Source organism: Muntiacus reevesi, chromosome 6 (assembly GCF_963930625.1).
Source record: "Muntiacus reevesi chromosome 6, mMunRee1.1, whole genome shotgun sequence".
Taxonomy (NCBI): Eukaryota; Metazoa; Chordata; class Mammalia; order Artiodactyla; family Cervidae; genus Muntiacus; species Muntiacus reevesi.
In genome coordinates, this window is record NC_089254.1 from 48665785 (window position 1) to 48679481 (window position 13697).

The 13697-nt window shown below is 37.3% G+C and overlaps 1 protein-coding gene across 6 annotated transcripts in view; it reads right to left on the bottom strand.

The window, feature by feature from the left end:
• The window catches only part of ST7 (suppression of tumorigenicity 7), a 252485-nt gene that overhangs the window by 81400 nt on the left and 157388 nt on the right, over nt 1-13697 (bottom strand). For 4 of the 6 annotated variants that reach the window (XM_065939229.1, XM_065939228.1, XM_065939232.1 and 1 more), the window contains exons 7-9: nt 13547-13615; nt 11486-11640; nt 8971-9068 (exon numbers count right to left, since the gene is read on the bottom strand). In XM_065939229.1, the coding sequence (XP_065795301.1) occupies nt 8971-9068; nt 11486-11640; nt 13547-13615 (322 nt within the window). The remainder of the gene's footprint in view (nt 1-8970; nt 9069-11485; nt 11641-13546; nt 13616-13697) is intronic. The other 2 variants (XM_065939231.1, XM_065939230.1) reach the window with 1 other exon arrangement.

The following is a 13697-nucleotide window of genomic DNA, read 5'->3' on the forward strand; positions in this document are numbered from 1 at the left end:
AAAGATAATATAAAGAAGATTATGAATCAACGACAAGGGGCTAAAAACATACTATGCAGAATAAGATGAAATTATAAAGAAATAAAGAGATACTTACTTAGAATCGAAGGGAGCTAAGTGTTTAACAAAAGAAACTGGTAAAGAGCCAACAAACAGGGAATGGGGGAGGGGAGGAAGAGAAGCAGGAGGAACAGAAAAGTACAAGAACGACCAGAAAAACTGGAATAAAGACAAAAAGTTGACAAAATAAATAGAACCAAATCCTAGTTCTTTTGAAAAGTTTTATAAAAAAGACACACCTCTGTCAAGACTAATCAGCAAAAATAAAAGTTAAAAAAGACAAAGAGAACACAAAATGAAAAGGGAGGGAACTACAGACAGAATATTTTTCAAATTACGAAATAACATTATAAAAAGCTATATGCAATGAATTTGAAATATATATAACATATATATAGTGCTTAAAACAGCCTAGTACAGAGATAAATGGGCATAGTCATGTATTGCTGATGAGAATTTAAACAATCACAGGCAGCCATTCTGGGAAGTGTACTGGCAGGACATGCTAAAATAAATATGCATTTGCCTAACATCCAACAATCCACTCCTGGCTACACACCCAGTGAAGGCTTCTCACATGTCTATAAGGATGTTCACTGTGGCACTGCTGTGATAATGTGAAACTGGAGGCCATGTGGGGGCCTTCACTGAGAAAAGGATAAGTAAAATAGAGTAAGAGTATAAGAGACAATATAACACAGAAGTTAGAACTTGCAAACATATACCAGAGGTATAAGAAGTAAAAATAGATAGGCCTGAAAAATAACATTGAGTAAAAATGGTAAGAAAATCTATAGAGATATAAATTAAACACATACTGCATTACATATTTTGCAAGACTGTGATGGTCCTGGTCTCTCTAAAATCAACTAGGTTTTACTTTCCTGGGATTTCTTAAATGAAAGGTATGACAATTGGAGTTCCTCATCAACTATATTTTAGAAGTGAAGTGAAAGTTGCTCAGTCATGTCTGACTCTTTGTGACCCCGTGGACTATACAGTCCATGGAATTCTCTAGACCAGAATACTGGAGTGGGTAGCCTTTCCCTTCTCCAGGGGTTCTTCCCAACCTAGGGATTTTCCCAACCCAGGGATCGAACCCAGGTCTTCCGCATTACAGGCAGATTCTTCCATCAAACCCAGAGGTCCCATTATGTTTCCTCTATATAATGGTTTCCTTACCTCAGCAAAGTGAAGATTTGTTATGATTCACAAAAAGATCAAGATGCCATATGATAAAAATGAGTAATGTGCTCTCTCAAATACAGCATGTTAAAACCTGAACTCCTAACCTTTCCCCTCCCCAAACCTGCAGGTTTCCACATCTTAGCTAATAGGAACTCCTCTTCTTCCATGGGAAAATCCTTGGAAACATCCTTGACTTCTCTTTTTTTTTTTCACATTGCATATATATTGGAGGCTCAGCTCAACAGTGGATTCTACTCTCCACATGAAAAAAATGTGGGCCACATATATGAAAAACCCTGACACTGACAGTTAGCTTATCAGCCATATATTTATTATGCTACAAGTAAAACTTTTATGTATATGACATGTGTAAATAAATAAAACACTCTCATCTGCCTCAGGGATTATCTGTCACCAGCTTTTCACTGTGAATATAGAGTATAATGCTGATGAAACTGTGCTTCATCACAACTGATGCAACAAGGTAATAAACAATAAATCTATTATTTGCTTATTAGTTAAATAACTTTCCTTCCTATATAATCATTAATTCTAATAACTTATTAAATAAGATAACTCAATAAATCAGGCAAATCCAGAGAAGCAAATCATGATAAAAAAAGCAAAGGTCATATAAAGTTTTCAAAGTCATATAAACTCTGTGCGCTACTATTTATAGCATTTGCTTTCAAAATTCACTTTTTCTTTATTTGTAAGTATTGCAAAGATAGAATCTAGAAAACATGACAACAAACACTTCAGGAACACTTACTATGAATTAACATATTTTGCTGCACATTTTGTCTTTAGTTCAATGATATATGTGGTTGCTGTAAAAGCTTGAATGGAACTGTGCTCAAGTGATACTTGGTTGCCTAAACTTATTAAAATGCTACTCCTATACCTCCTGTCCACATAATGGTACTTGACTTCTCTCAACAATCAACATCTTCTAAATAAATTCATCAATCAAGTTATTCATAATAATCCAAGATAAATTTCAAGAAAAAAAGGATATACTGATAAAATGGAAATCATGTGACCTTAAATGCTTTAGCTTTATTCCTTATAAAATTAGAGCATTTAAGAAAAAGGAAAAAGAGATGAAAAAGGAATAGAAATTAACTGGTAAAACATTCATTTAAAATTCTTCTTCTGAAAAGATCTTTTTACCTGTGCAATAAAACAGAATTTCTGTTACAGAATATTCTCTAATTTTTAAAAATAATTTGAGAAGGGAATAGCAATTTTTTTTTAATCTTTAATTTCATGAAGATTTTTCTTCATGACCATAAGTAAACAAAAACACAAATCAAGTGTCCTTAATATTCCAGAGTCTGATTAGTCCCAGAGGTTTATATTTTCTAAAGTGTGCTTTCACCAGAAGTGCTTCTCTTCATAAATCATTTAAAGGGAACCCTCTTGCTATTAATACTATTAAATTAATCCCCAAAGGTCAATTGCTTACACCCTAGGATACCTCTAATGACCTAAAAGGGATTATATATAATGAACATCTACAATAATTTTCTAAATAGAACTCACTTTAATTTACATTAGTTTAAAAATAAACATTACCACTTCCAAGGAAGGTAGAATTAAACCATTACCAAAGAGGTGTCTTAACAAAGGATAGGAAAGAAAAGTCACAGGTGCAAAGTGCTAACTGGGAATTTGTATGCTACAGTTCCGATTCACAGACTCAAATATTTTCTTGATTGTCTGTCTACAAGACACTGTGCAGTGTGCTGGGAGGGACACATGAGAAAACTAAATACCACACCAGCACTCAAGAAGCTCAAAATCTAATGAACTTCACTTATCCCTTTTGTATGTTATTAAAATTTGGCTCAAAACATGTTTCTCTCTGCTCATTGGCCCTAATTTCTCCTTAATGAAGGGATCATCTCAATAAGTGATTTGAGATAAAAATTGAGAACAGTAAAGTACAGGGATAAAATACTTGTAAAAGAAGAGGTCAGGGAAAATGGTACTGTATTACCTCAAAACTTGTGGAGGAGACCCCTTAGGGAAGAAGCTCAAAACTGAACAGCCCCAAGAAGACTTAATTCTCATATGGAAACTTGGTTAAGATACAAATCAACTCTGTTCAAAATCCTTACATGATCCGATATGAATTTATAGGCACAAAGAAAAGGGGGTGTAAAGATGTACACTGACTCATGAGTGTGTTACCTTAGTGAGATGGCATAGCAGGAGTGGAGGAAAGAAAATAACATCCTTATTTCTTGACTTGTTACAGTGAGTAAAAATTATTCTTCCAGTTTAATAGGACACTCATGGTATGTGAATTAAATGAGATGGTATATGTAAACTTCTTAGCAAAGTGTCTGGTGCATAGTAATACTCAATATGATCTTACATGAAAAAAACTGAAAACCTTCCAGTTCTCAACTGGGAATTGTAGAAATGAGGCTGAAAATATAGGAAGGATACAATCCAGGGATGAGGTAACTGCAGTTTCCTCTCACTAATTTTTATAAAGAACCCTGACTAAGAACAAAAGAAGAATGTTTAGCAGTTATAACCCTATCATCTAGACTGAGAAAAGGTTCAACACGGTCAAAAGCATAAAAAAACATGTCTTTTGCTAAATGTGATATAGGTGGTGAAATTTTGAAAGAATGAAAGTATTGACAGAGAGTTTTGCTTTTATTTGTAACCTGGTGCTATGGATTGAATTGCGTACTCCAAAAAACTATATTGAAGTCCTAACCCTTGGTTCCCATGAAAGTGACCTTACTTGGAAACAGGTTCTTTGAGAACATAAATAAGTTTTAGCTTCAGAAATGATAAACATCAGTAGATAAACCCACACAAATAAAAGTCTTGAGGTCCTTAGTAATTTTAAAAGGACTCTGAGACCAAAAAGCTTGAGAACCATGGGTTGATACTAGCATAATTGAAAAAAATGGAATCAAACTACATCTATTATTACACCTTTCCTTATCACTTAACAATATACCTTAGGCAGTAATGGTAAGAATAGCAACACTAACTGAGTACTTATTCTTTGTGAAGTCCTGTGCCAAGTGCCTTGCAGGAATTATTCCATTTATTTCTTACACCAATCCTATGAAGTAGGTACTCAACTAGCACCTTGGTATTACTGTTGCAGGTGATTGGAAGGTCACCTTCTCAGAACTATGCATTAGCTATGCAACCTTGAACAAGCACCTACATCAAGGGCTGTTATGAGCATTAAGTGATTTATATTTGTAAAGCACTTAAAATAATACCTAGAACATAATAAACACTGCAAATAAGTTCATCAGCATTCAAACCTCTGAGTCTAAATGTCATTTTCCAGAGTCGTACATGGAAATCAAAAAGACTTAGAACAGGCCAAGAAACACTTCAAATTTGGGAAGTTAGGAAGATGAGGAGAAACTAGCCAGGAAGACTGAGACTTCATGAGGACTAAGAAGCATGGTTTCCTAAAAGAAATAAAATGTTTTAATAAGCTTGTGATGACCTGTGTCAAATGAGAGGCCAGGATAGCAAAAGAGGTAGAGCTGCAGAGAGAGGATGAAACAAGAGTCAGGGATAATGACTCAGAGGTCTGTAGAAAACTACTGAAAGGAGGAGAAACAGGTGGTAAGTCTGAGAGCCTATGGTCAACTTTCAAAGGAGCTATACATTTTAGGGAAGAGAGGAAGATGATGATTTAGACCAAGGAAGACACTACCCCACATTAGCCTTTATTTTGCCTCTCTCTTACCCCCCCAACTAGGTCCCCACCAAAATCTTTAAGTTCACTGACTCTTCACCCCTCAGATCCCTATTCAGTGAGTCCCATCTAAGACTCATTTCCTCAGACTAGCACAGTTCCAGGTCAGTCAAGGGTTCTAGTAGGAACTGATTAATCCCAGGGATGCTTTAGAGGCTTGTACCTACCACAGGGGAAACTCAGACTACAGAGAAGCAAAGTAAATAAAAATTTGATGTCTGCCCCAAAATACATCTACTCACTTCAGGATTCTCCACATCAGTGGTTCTAAATGGGGGGCAAATGTCTAAAGATGTTGGGGGAAGCAACAAGCGAGAGGACAACTACTGCATCTAGTGGGTAGAGGCCAGGGATGCTGCTGACCATCCTACAATGCACAGGATGCACACAACAAAGACAGGTGGCCTCAAATGTCAAGAGTGCCAAGGCTGGGAAACCCTACCCTAGACCCAGTGACCTGGTGTAAGATGAGCTTTAAGAAGGTTCTCTTATCTAGGCACACAATCCCATTGATACCAGGGGTCAGATGGAGCATGGCTTAGGGGCCAGACCAGTCAGTCTCATGAATTCTGTCTCCAATCAGCTCAAACAGGACCAGGGAAGAATAGAGGAAAAACCTGAGGTTAGCTCATTGGTAAAAGTTAAAAAGAGAAAATAAATTGTGCTATTTACCAAATGTTAACAAGAGAGACAAAATTCTTTTAAATGAAAACAAGCAAACAGACTTTTCTTTAAGTTAAGAAAGCAGAAAATACAACTCTTTTCATTTTGAATATTAAATAACACCTTATAGTGAAGTTCAAAAGCCACCATGCTTTCTTAGCTCTGCTTGCTGCCAAACACGCTTCAACAAGGAAGGTGCTCTTGTATTCTTGACTGCAAAAGGAAGCTAATTAAAGTGGGTTTTTTTGAGAAAACATCCTGAGAGTTAAAAATAATTAATGTCTTGCTTTTAAAAAAGAAACCATGAATCTTGACATAAAGGAGCCTATGTTTTCTTTTCTCATCAATAGTTCACTTGGAGGATCAATATTTGGATCCACAACCATCGACAGTCAGCCTTCCCAGAAATCCACTCACTCTCTTTCAGGATAAATCACTGATTAACAGTTTTTAACAGTTTTCCCTTTCTTAAGAGATTTCCAGGGAAATGTTTTAAAGAGTCTCCTTTCTACATGGAAGGCATTCTGACTCTACCATTTCTGTTTCCACTTTAAAATCTGCTCTAGGAAAGTTTCAACTAACGCATATGGGGTAGGATGGCTGTGTCTTAATGAAAAATTAGGTCCTTCTGCCCTCAGGCTTTATCAGCAGGCTGCCTGGAATCCAGTGTGCTGTTTTATCAAAGGAAGCTTTCCAGCGAGATGGCTTATGTGCATGCTGTTAAAGGAGCACCCCCTCAGTGGAGTCCCTGTCTATGCAGATCCGTGACCTAAGAGGAGTCAGGACCGACCAACTATCTCCTGCAGGGCTGGGGCCAGCTGCAGCTTTACCAGAGAGGGGCCTCAAGCTTCCCTCCTCCACTTAGGGTTCCAGGAGCTTCTGAAGGAAAGAGTATTCTGGATATTTCTCTTCAAAACACATTTCTACCCTGTCTGACAGTGTCCTTCACAGGACTGTTACAACACTGGGGCCCATATCTACTGGATGCTCCAGAAACCCAGTCAAAAGACAACATGTATTGGTATTCTAATAATATGACAGATTTTTTAAAGAAAAGTAACCCAAGAAACATATAAATATAGATATACACATGTATGTGTGTGTATATATATATTTATACACATATGAAAAGAGAAAGACTAATTGATTCATTCAAGGAAAGGAAATCAGAAATATCTCAAAATGCTCATCAGAGGAACAGTTCAGCAAATTGAAGACATAATTATATAATGGAGAAAAAGTAGGGCAAAAAAGGGAAGCATATCTATTTTATGTCAGGTGTTTTCACATTATGTCACTCCATTCTCCCCATCACTCCCTCAATTATGCTTTTAGACAAGAATCATTATCCCTGATTTACAAGACAAATGAAAAGCCCATGAAAGGGGAGAAAGCTGCCCTGAGTCACAAAGCTAATGAAGAGCGAAGCTGAGATTCACTTGCAGGTTTTTTTACTCTCTGCCCAGCGTTTATTTTATTGGATCCCAGATTTACCCCTCCCCCCGCCCAAGATCTATTTGTAGACTATGTCAGTAAATGGAATTGCAAATATAAAATAATGTTAAACAAAAATTAAACCACAGTATAGATGTATTGGTTTTAATCATGTGAAATTTTATATGTATATACTAAAAATGATGACAATCAGAATGAGGCTGATTGAAAAAAACTGGAATTAAAATCATCTGAGTTTGTTTTTCCTATGAAGTTGCTTAAGCATATAGTAAAGAAAATCACCAGAATCTGTTCCTCCATGCATGCTTGTCCCAGGCTAATTAAGGTTAAGAAAAGGCAATAAGTATAAAACACCTTGTTAAAGGTTGAATGTGCCAGGGCCAGTTTAATGTAGCTGGGCCACTTTCACATAGAGAAATACCCTATCCCTCATAAAATTCTCAGCTCTTTCAGGGACTGGCAGTGTTTCTTCACTATATTAAAGGCTGGAATTTCTGCAAGTGAAAAAGCTTTGACAGCAAGTCATGTCTGTACAGAAATCGCCTTTTCTAAAACTTAACACTTATACTATATAACAAACATTCTTTCAGTTCTTCCTTCAACAAAAAGAATTTAATCCTGGGAGGTTCCCTTTGCAGTGGCTTTGCCTAAGAAACATCTATCACCTTCAGTCAAGTTGGAGTTATTTTGGAATCTCCCTCCTGTGATCCTCTCCTCAGGTCTGGTGGCTATACTGCTGTTTAGTGGAGTAGCCAGAACCCAAGCCAGAAGCATGGGTCTCACTTGTGTCATCCCATCGTGCTGTAACTTGCAGAAACAACCAGGGGTGATCCTGAAGTGCAGACTCCCACTGCTAAAGAGTAACTGAGAGTTTACATGAATAATACCGGTTCAGAGACAAATTGAGAAAGGGCCCACTGGGTTTACACAGTCCTGCTCTCAACCCAAAAGCTGAGACCTGCGCAAGACACCACTTTTATCTTCCCTCATGTTTCTTTTATTTTTATAACGGGCAGGTTACCTATGCCTAAGTAAGTAAGACAGTAAAGGAATGAAATGTTGACAAAGGCTTTCTGACACTGTTTTTCAAAAGAAAATGGTTTATAAATACAATCCCCACTGGTGTCTGTTTCTTTATGAAAAGAATTTCTTACTGTAAAAAGAGAAAAAGTGGAAGTAAAAGTCCCTCAACTGGTTTCCCTTAAAACCACTGTTTTTATTTAAAGTTACATAATAATAACCTCCTTTGGTTCTCTTTTGTTTTAAAACTCTCACCTATTTCCTCTCTTATTATGTTGACTACTATTAATAAAATGTCTTGATTCAAGAACCTAGGAAAATGCTTGAAATGACTCTAATAAGATTAGATCATAATGTTATTAAATTTGAGAGTAGCAATTTGAGCCATAGTTTATTCAAATCGTCCTAACAACTAAATACAAAAAATGTCAGTTAGCTAAAATGGCTGATCTCATTCTTGGCTTCTGGCTACAGCCCCAAAGGTCTAATAACAAGGATATTTCTTTAACAGGCTAGTCATTCTATTAAAAGTCTTGCATGTATTATCTCATTTAATCTTCACCACGATCCTAAGTAGTAATCATTATTATTAGTGTGTTGCTATTGCTAAAGTTATTGTTATCCCCATTTTATGGATGAGGAAACAGGGCACAAAGAAGCTGAGTAACTTGTCCGAGATCACTCACTGACTGAGCTGTGCTTAGGAGAGAACCCGGCTCCCATGGGAGCAGCACACCATCAGTGGTACTATCTGCTGTGGTCTCGCTCGGTGGACTCCTCCTTCTCTAGGTCAGGTGCATTGCCACTGCTCCCAAACACCACTTCACACTCACATCTCTCATCATTTTCACTGCTTCTCTGGTCCTCCCAAGTCTTCTGGCACACATGGCTAGTCTTCTTTTGATGTAGACCAAGACATTGGTGTCTCGTCCTGAAGAGGGAGACATAAAACATGAAAACTTAAAAAATAAATTAAAAAAAAAGAACTTTCAGCTGAGCAGCAAGAAAAAATAAAAATACAGAAATACAGAGGCGTATTTTCCATGCCCCTGAAGGAAAACCTCAGAGAACAGTCTGCTTCTTTGACTTCTCCTTACTGGAGGAGCACTGACAACTTTGCTAACAGCAGAAGGTATACAGAGTGAAGTCAAAGTACTTAGCCTTCCAAAGTCAAAGCATGTGACTGATTATTAATCCATGCTTTTGAGTTAGGATGTTGAATATTCGATAAATAAAATCATCTGCCACAAAGTGCTGGGAAAATGGACATATCCACATTGCATGCGGTTTACAAGCAAAAATTCCACATTCTTCTAGTGTGCATGCCTTTGGCGAAGATGCAAAGAGGTGAATCTCAGGTTGCATCCTGATGAACTATTATTTCTTTCCTTCTTGACAATAAGTCTAGAGAAGCCTCATCTTGAACTTCTGTTTTATATTATTCTTTCCCTAACACTAGTGACATCATAATCATCTCCAGGTCCCCAAAGCAGTCAATTTCAGATGGCAACATAACACATTCCAGATATGACAACAGACTATGCAACAAAATGAAAAACTACCCTAGTGTTAGAGAAAGTATTGACAAGCTAAATAGTTGTAATAATAGTCACCAAAATGGCTCTTAAAAAGCACATTAACAACTTCTCATCTTAATCTCTTTATTTAATTATGTGTCTTTTTGGATATGTTTTCAGACCAGTGAGAACATGCATGTACTTAATCCTCAATAAAATTACCATGTTTTAGAAAAATATGACACACCTGTTATAGATTAAGTATATGTATAATACGCAGCTATTAAAAGATGTTAAGACCAAAGTCCTAACATTTCAAGTTTCAAACAATGAGAACAAGATGTGTGTTGAAAATTTGCCAGATACCTACCAATTATTTTAAAGATGTGATTATATTTTTGGATAGATTTGGGCAACAGTTTGAAAGGATTAATTTACAGAAGAAAAGAAATAAAGAAAATTTCTCAAGTTATATTACAGATTTTGTAATTTTATGTATTAATCCTCATTTAGTTCACAAAACAGACATTTACTATATATGTCTACAAAAGTCACTGTTATACATATTTAAAAAAACAAAAGCGAGAGAGACATGATGATTAGAGACTTGATTAACATATACACTGCACTTAGTTGCTCAGTCGTGTCTGACTCTTTGCAACCCCATGGACTGTTGTCCGCCAGGCTCCTCTGTCCTTGGGGATTCTCCAGGCAAGAATACTGAAATGGGTTGCCATGTCCTCCTCCAGGGGATCTTCCCAACCCAGGGATTGAACCTAGGTCTCCCACATTGCAGGTGGATTCTTTACCATCTGAGCCACAACATATACACTACTACAGAATAAAAATAAAAACCTGTGCGTTGAGGGGTTATGTGGACACATTTACATGTACACGGGCCACAGTGCAAAGATCTCACTGTACCTTAGCCATAGGGACTCAGTTTCTGCACCAAATTCATGCTTAACAATAAAACTTAATTTTATAATATCAAATATGAAGGAGATACACTCCTACTCTCCAAGACGGAGGAGAGAGAAATGAGTTGAGAGAAATATCATTTTAAAGAAACACTTCCAAGTTTGGTTAGACAATGAAAACATTCTCTCTCACAAGGATCACTAAATTTCTTCTTAAACAACCAACAAACTGACAAGACAAGGAGCTCAAGGAATTCCAGAAATGACTTTGTTATCTTGTTTTTACACCATTCCCCCCAAACATCACTGACTCTCAGTTTAGTGTACTAAAATGAAAGGTCTCATGTTAAAGAGTTGTGTTAAATATAGGAAGTCATCACTTTAAACATAAAAAAGATAAATAAATAGGAATTTAGGACTCTTCCTCCCTAGAAGCCAGCAACAGTGCTTCCTAAACGATAGCTAAATACTAAGACAATCACCAATCGCTGTTAAATTCTTAGCTGTCCTATTTCAATCCATGCTGTAGAAGACCTGTGAGAAAAACCTCTGATAGCATTAACACAAATTTAAATCCTGTTTGCCAACTAAAATTATGGGGCAGAGAAGAAACTGGTATATAGAACTGTGTAAGAATTCTGAGGAGAAAAAAGGTTCACCATTAAAGGTTATTATCATTTATTTCTAGAGTTAAATATCTATGGGGCAGAAAGAAAACATGAACAGTAATGAAACTATAATTTAAATAGGTACTGTGCTCTATGGAGAAGAAAAATAAAAACAAAGAAAGGCCAAAAACTACATTTATACTAAACTCAGAGAATCATATTTTGAACTGGCCTGAAGATTTGCTCTGATTAATCATGTTACAGTTCTGATCCCCCAACACATCAGCCTGGAGGAAACCTTACTGTGTTGGGCTTCATACTGGGATCCATGGTGCTGCAGCTGCTGAGAGCGCCGGTAACAGCCATCTCCAGCTTTCAGGGCCTGCTTAAACAGCTTCTCTGCTTCAGCAATGGTTGTTGCTTCCTCTTCAGCCAAGAGAATATAGGCAGTTGCGCACCTGTCCATGCAGATAACAGCCGTCATCAATTACAAATCCAGGGACATTTTAACAGCTGTAGGAGTGCATGCAGAAGGGCAGGAGTTAACGCGGAAACATGCAGAGTGGCAACTGGTTCATGCACCCCTGTTTGCAGTTGTTGACATAAAATAATGGTACGAAAGAAACGTCCATGTTTTAGCTTGAAAGGGAGGATGAGTGGTGTTAGGAGCATGGGGCTTACACATGGACTCTGCCCCTGATGAGTGTGCCACTTGGGGCAAGTTATTACTCTGCCTTCCTGATGGAGAACAACACGGAATCGACTTGTTCACAGCACTGTTGTGAAGGTTAAGTAAGGTGATGCATGAAAAGTGCTCAGTACAGTAGTAGCCAGCAGGTGGTACATGCTTAATAATGTCAACTAATGATGGCAATGGTAATAGCTGTTGTTAAACATCTCCTTCTGACACTCAAAGTTAGAAATACCAGAAAGCTTACTTCTATTTACTACACACAGATTCTCTTTAGTCTTAGGATTTATTCAGAATGAGAAATTCATTAAATCAAGTAAGTTGTTTCACAAGCAGTGCTTCAGCATCTCATTAGTTAGCACTGGTTTCCTATGTCAGAGAAGAAGCCTAGAAGAACCTACAGGTAGAAATTATTTCAGAAGAGCTCAAAATTTGATTCAGCCTCAGTAGCAAGCAAGAGTTAAATTTCATACCTTTAACAATAATAGCTACCACCTGATGCTTAGTATATATTAAGGACTGTACCAGGTACTTAACATATATCATCTCATTTAATCCTTTCAACAACCTCTGACATAGAAAGTCAGAAAGGATAAATAGTCAACTAATGAACAAGGGGGACTCTTGAAAATTTAAACCTTCCAAATCATAGAACAACAACTCAACTGCCAAAGATAGGGAATGTGATAAGGAAATGGTGAGGTCAGAGCAGACCACACAGGTCCTGATCTGTAATATCCCTTGGCTTTCTCCACTGCCTCTCTCATGGTCATTTCCCTATTTATCAGAGCCTTCAACAGACCACAGGAGAAAAAAACAGAAAGGGAAACCAAATGTTACTTCTACTATTTATAAACTACAACAGCCAGCTAGGAAATGGAGGCTGAATTCATGACTAATATGAGATTTGGGGTTACTCATTAATCTCAGCCTTGAGGAGGGGTCTTGTAATTCTTTAGCCAATCCCTATAAATTCAGGCAGGACTGATCAATAGGGCTTTAAACTGAAAGTGGTGAGGTAGGGAGGAAAAATGCCCAGGAAAAAAAAAAGTTGTAAAACCAATTACTGTGGAAGGCAGCAGATATGACTTGGAGAGAACAATTATGATGCTGAAACTGCCCAGTAATTCACTGGAGAAAATAAGTGGGTTGGGCAATCACGAAGCAATACTTCACATTTTAGGTGCCGACATATAAATATGGGTCCAGGGTTATAAAGTGAAAATTGAGATTATAATACTGAGAGGTAGACACAGTATCAGAGGAATTAGCTATAAGATTATAGTTGGTGGACTGGGAACTCAAGACAGGTTGGGGCTAGCTTGCTTGCTTTGTTTATTTATATTGCAAATAGCACTCTTAGGAGGAGAGGCAGAGTAGCACTACTGGCCAAGAAAACATACATCTATGTGGAAACTCATGAGTCTGGGGTAGAAACATGCTAAGAGTTTATGGGTGAAGGAGAAAGGAAAGAGCAGTAGAAGTGCTAATGGTTGGTGGGGACAGAACAGACTGCTCAGCTCAATGGAAGATAGAGATGATGTGTCCTTGTCACAACACAATACACATACAGAAGCAAGAAAGTATGGTGATGGGGGTGTCAACCATCCAGGTATCTGCTAGAAGACATCTCATTTGGTTAGAAGGGGGCACTTAAGAGGGTCTTAACTTACTTTGGTAACAATTTTATCTCCCAGATGGTAGAGGAAGCAATTAGGGGAACTTCAACTCTGGACCTAATTCTGACCAAGAAGAAAAAAATAGTTGGTGAAATGAAAATTGATAGGAACATTCAGAGAGAGTTACTATGTCATTTCAGAGTTT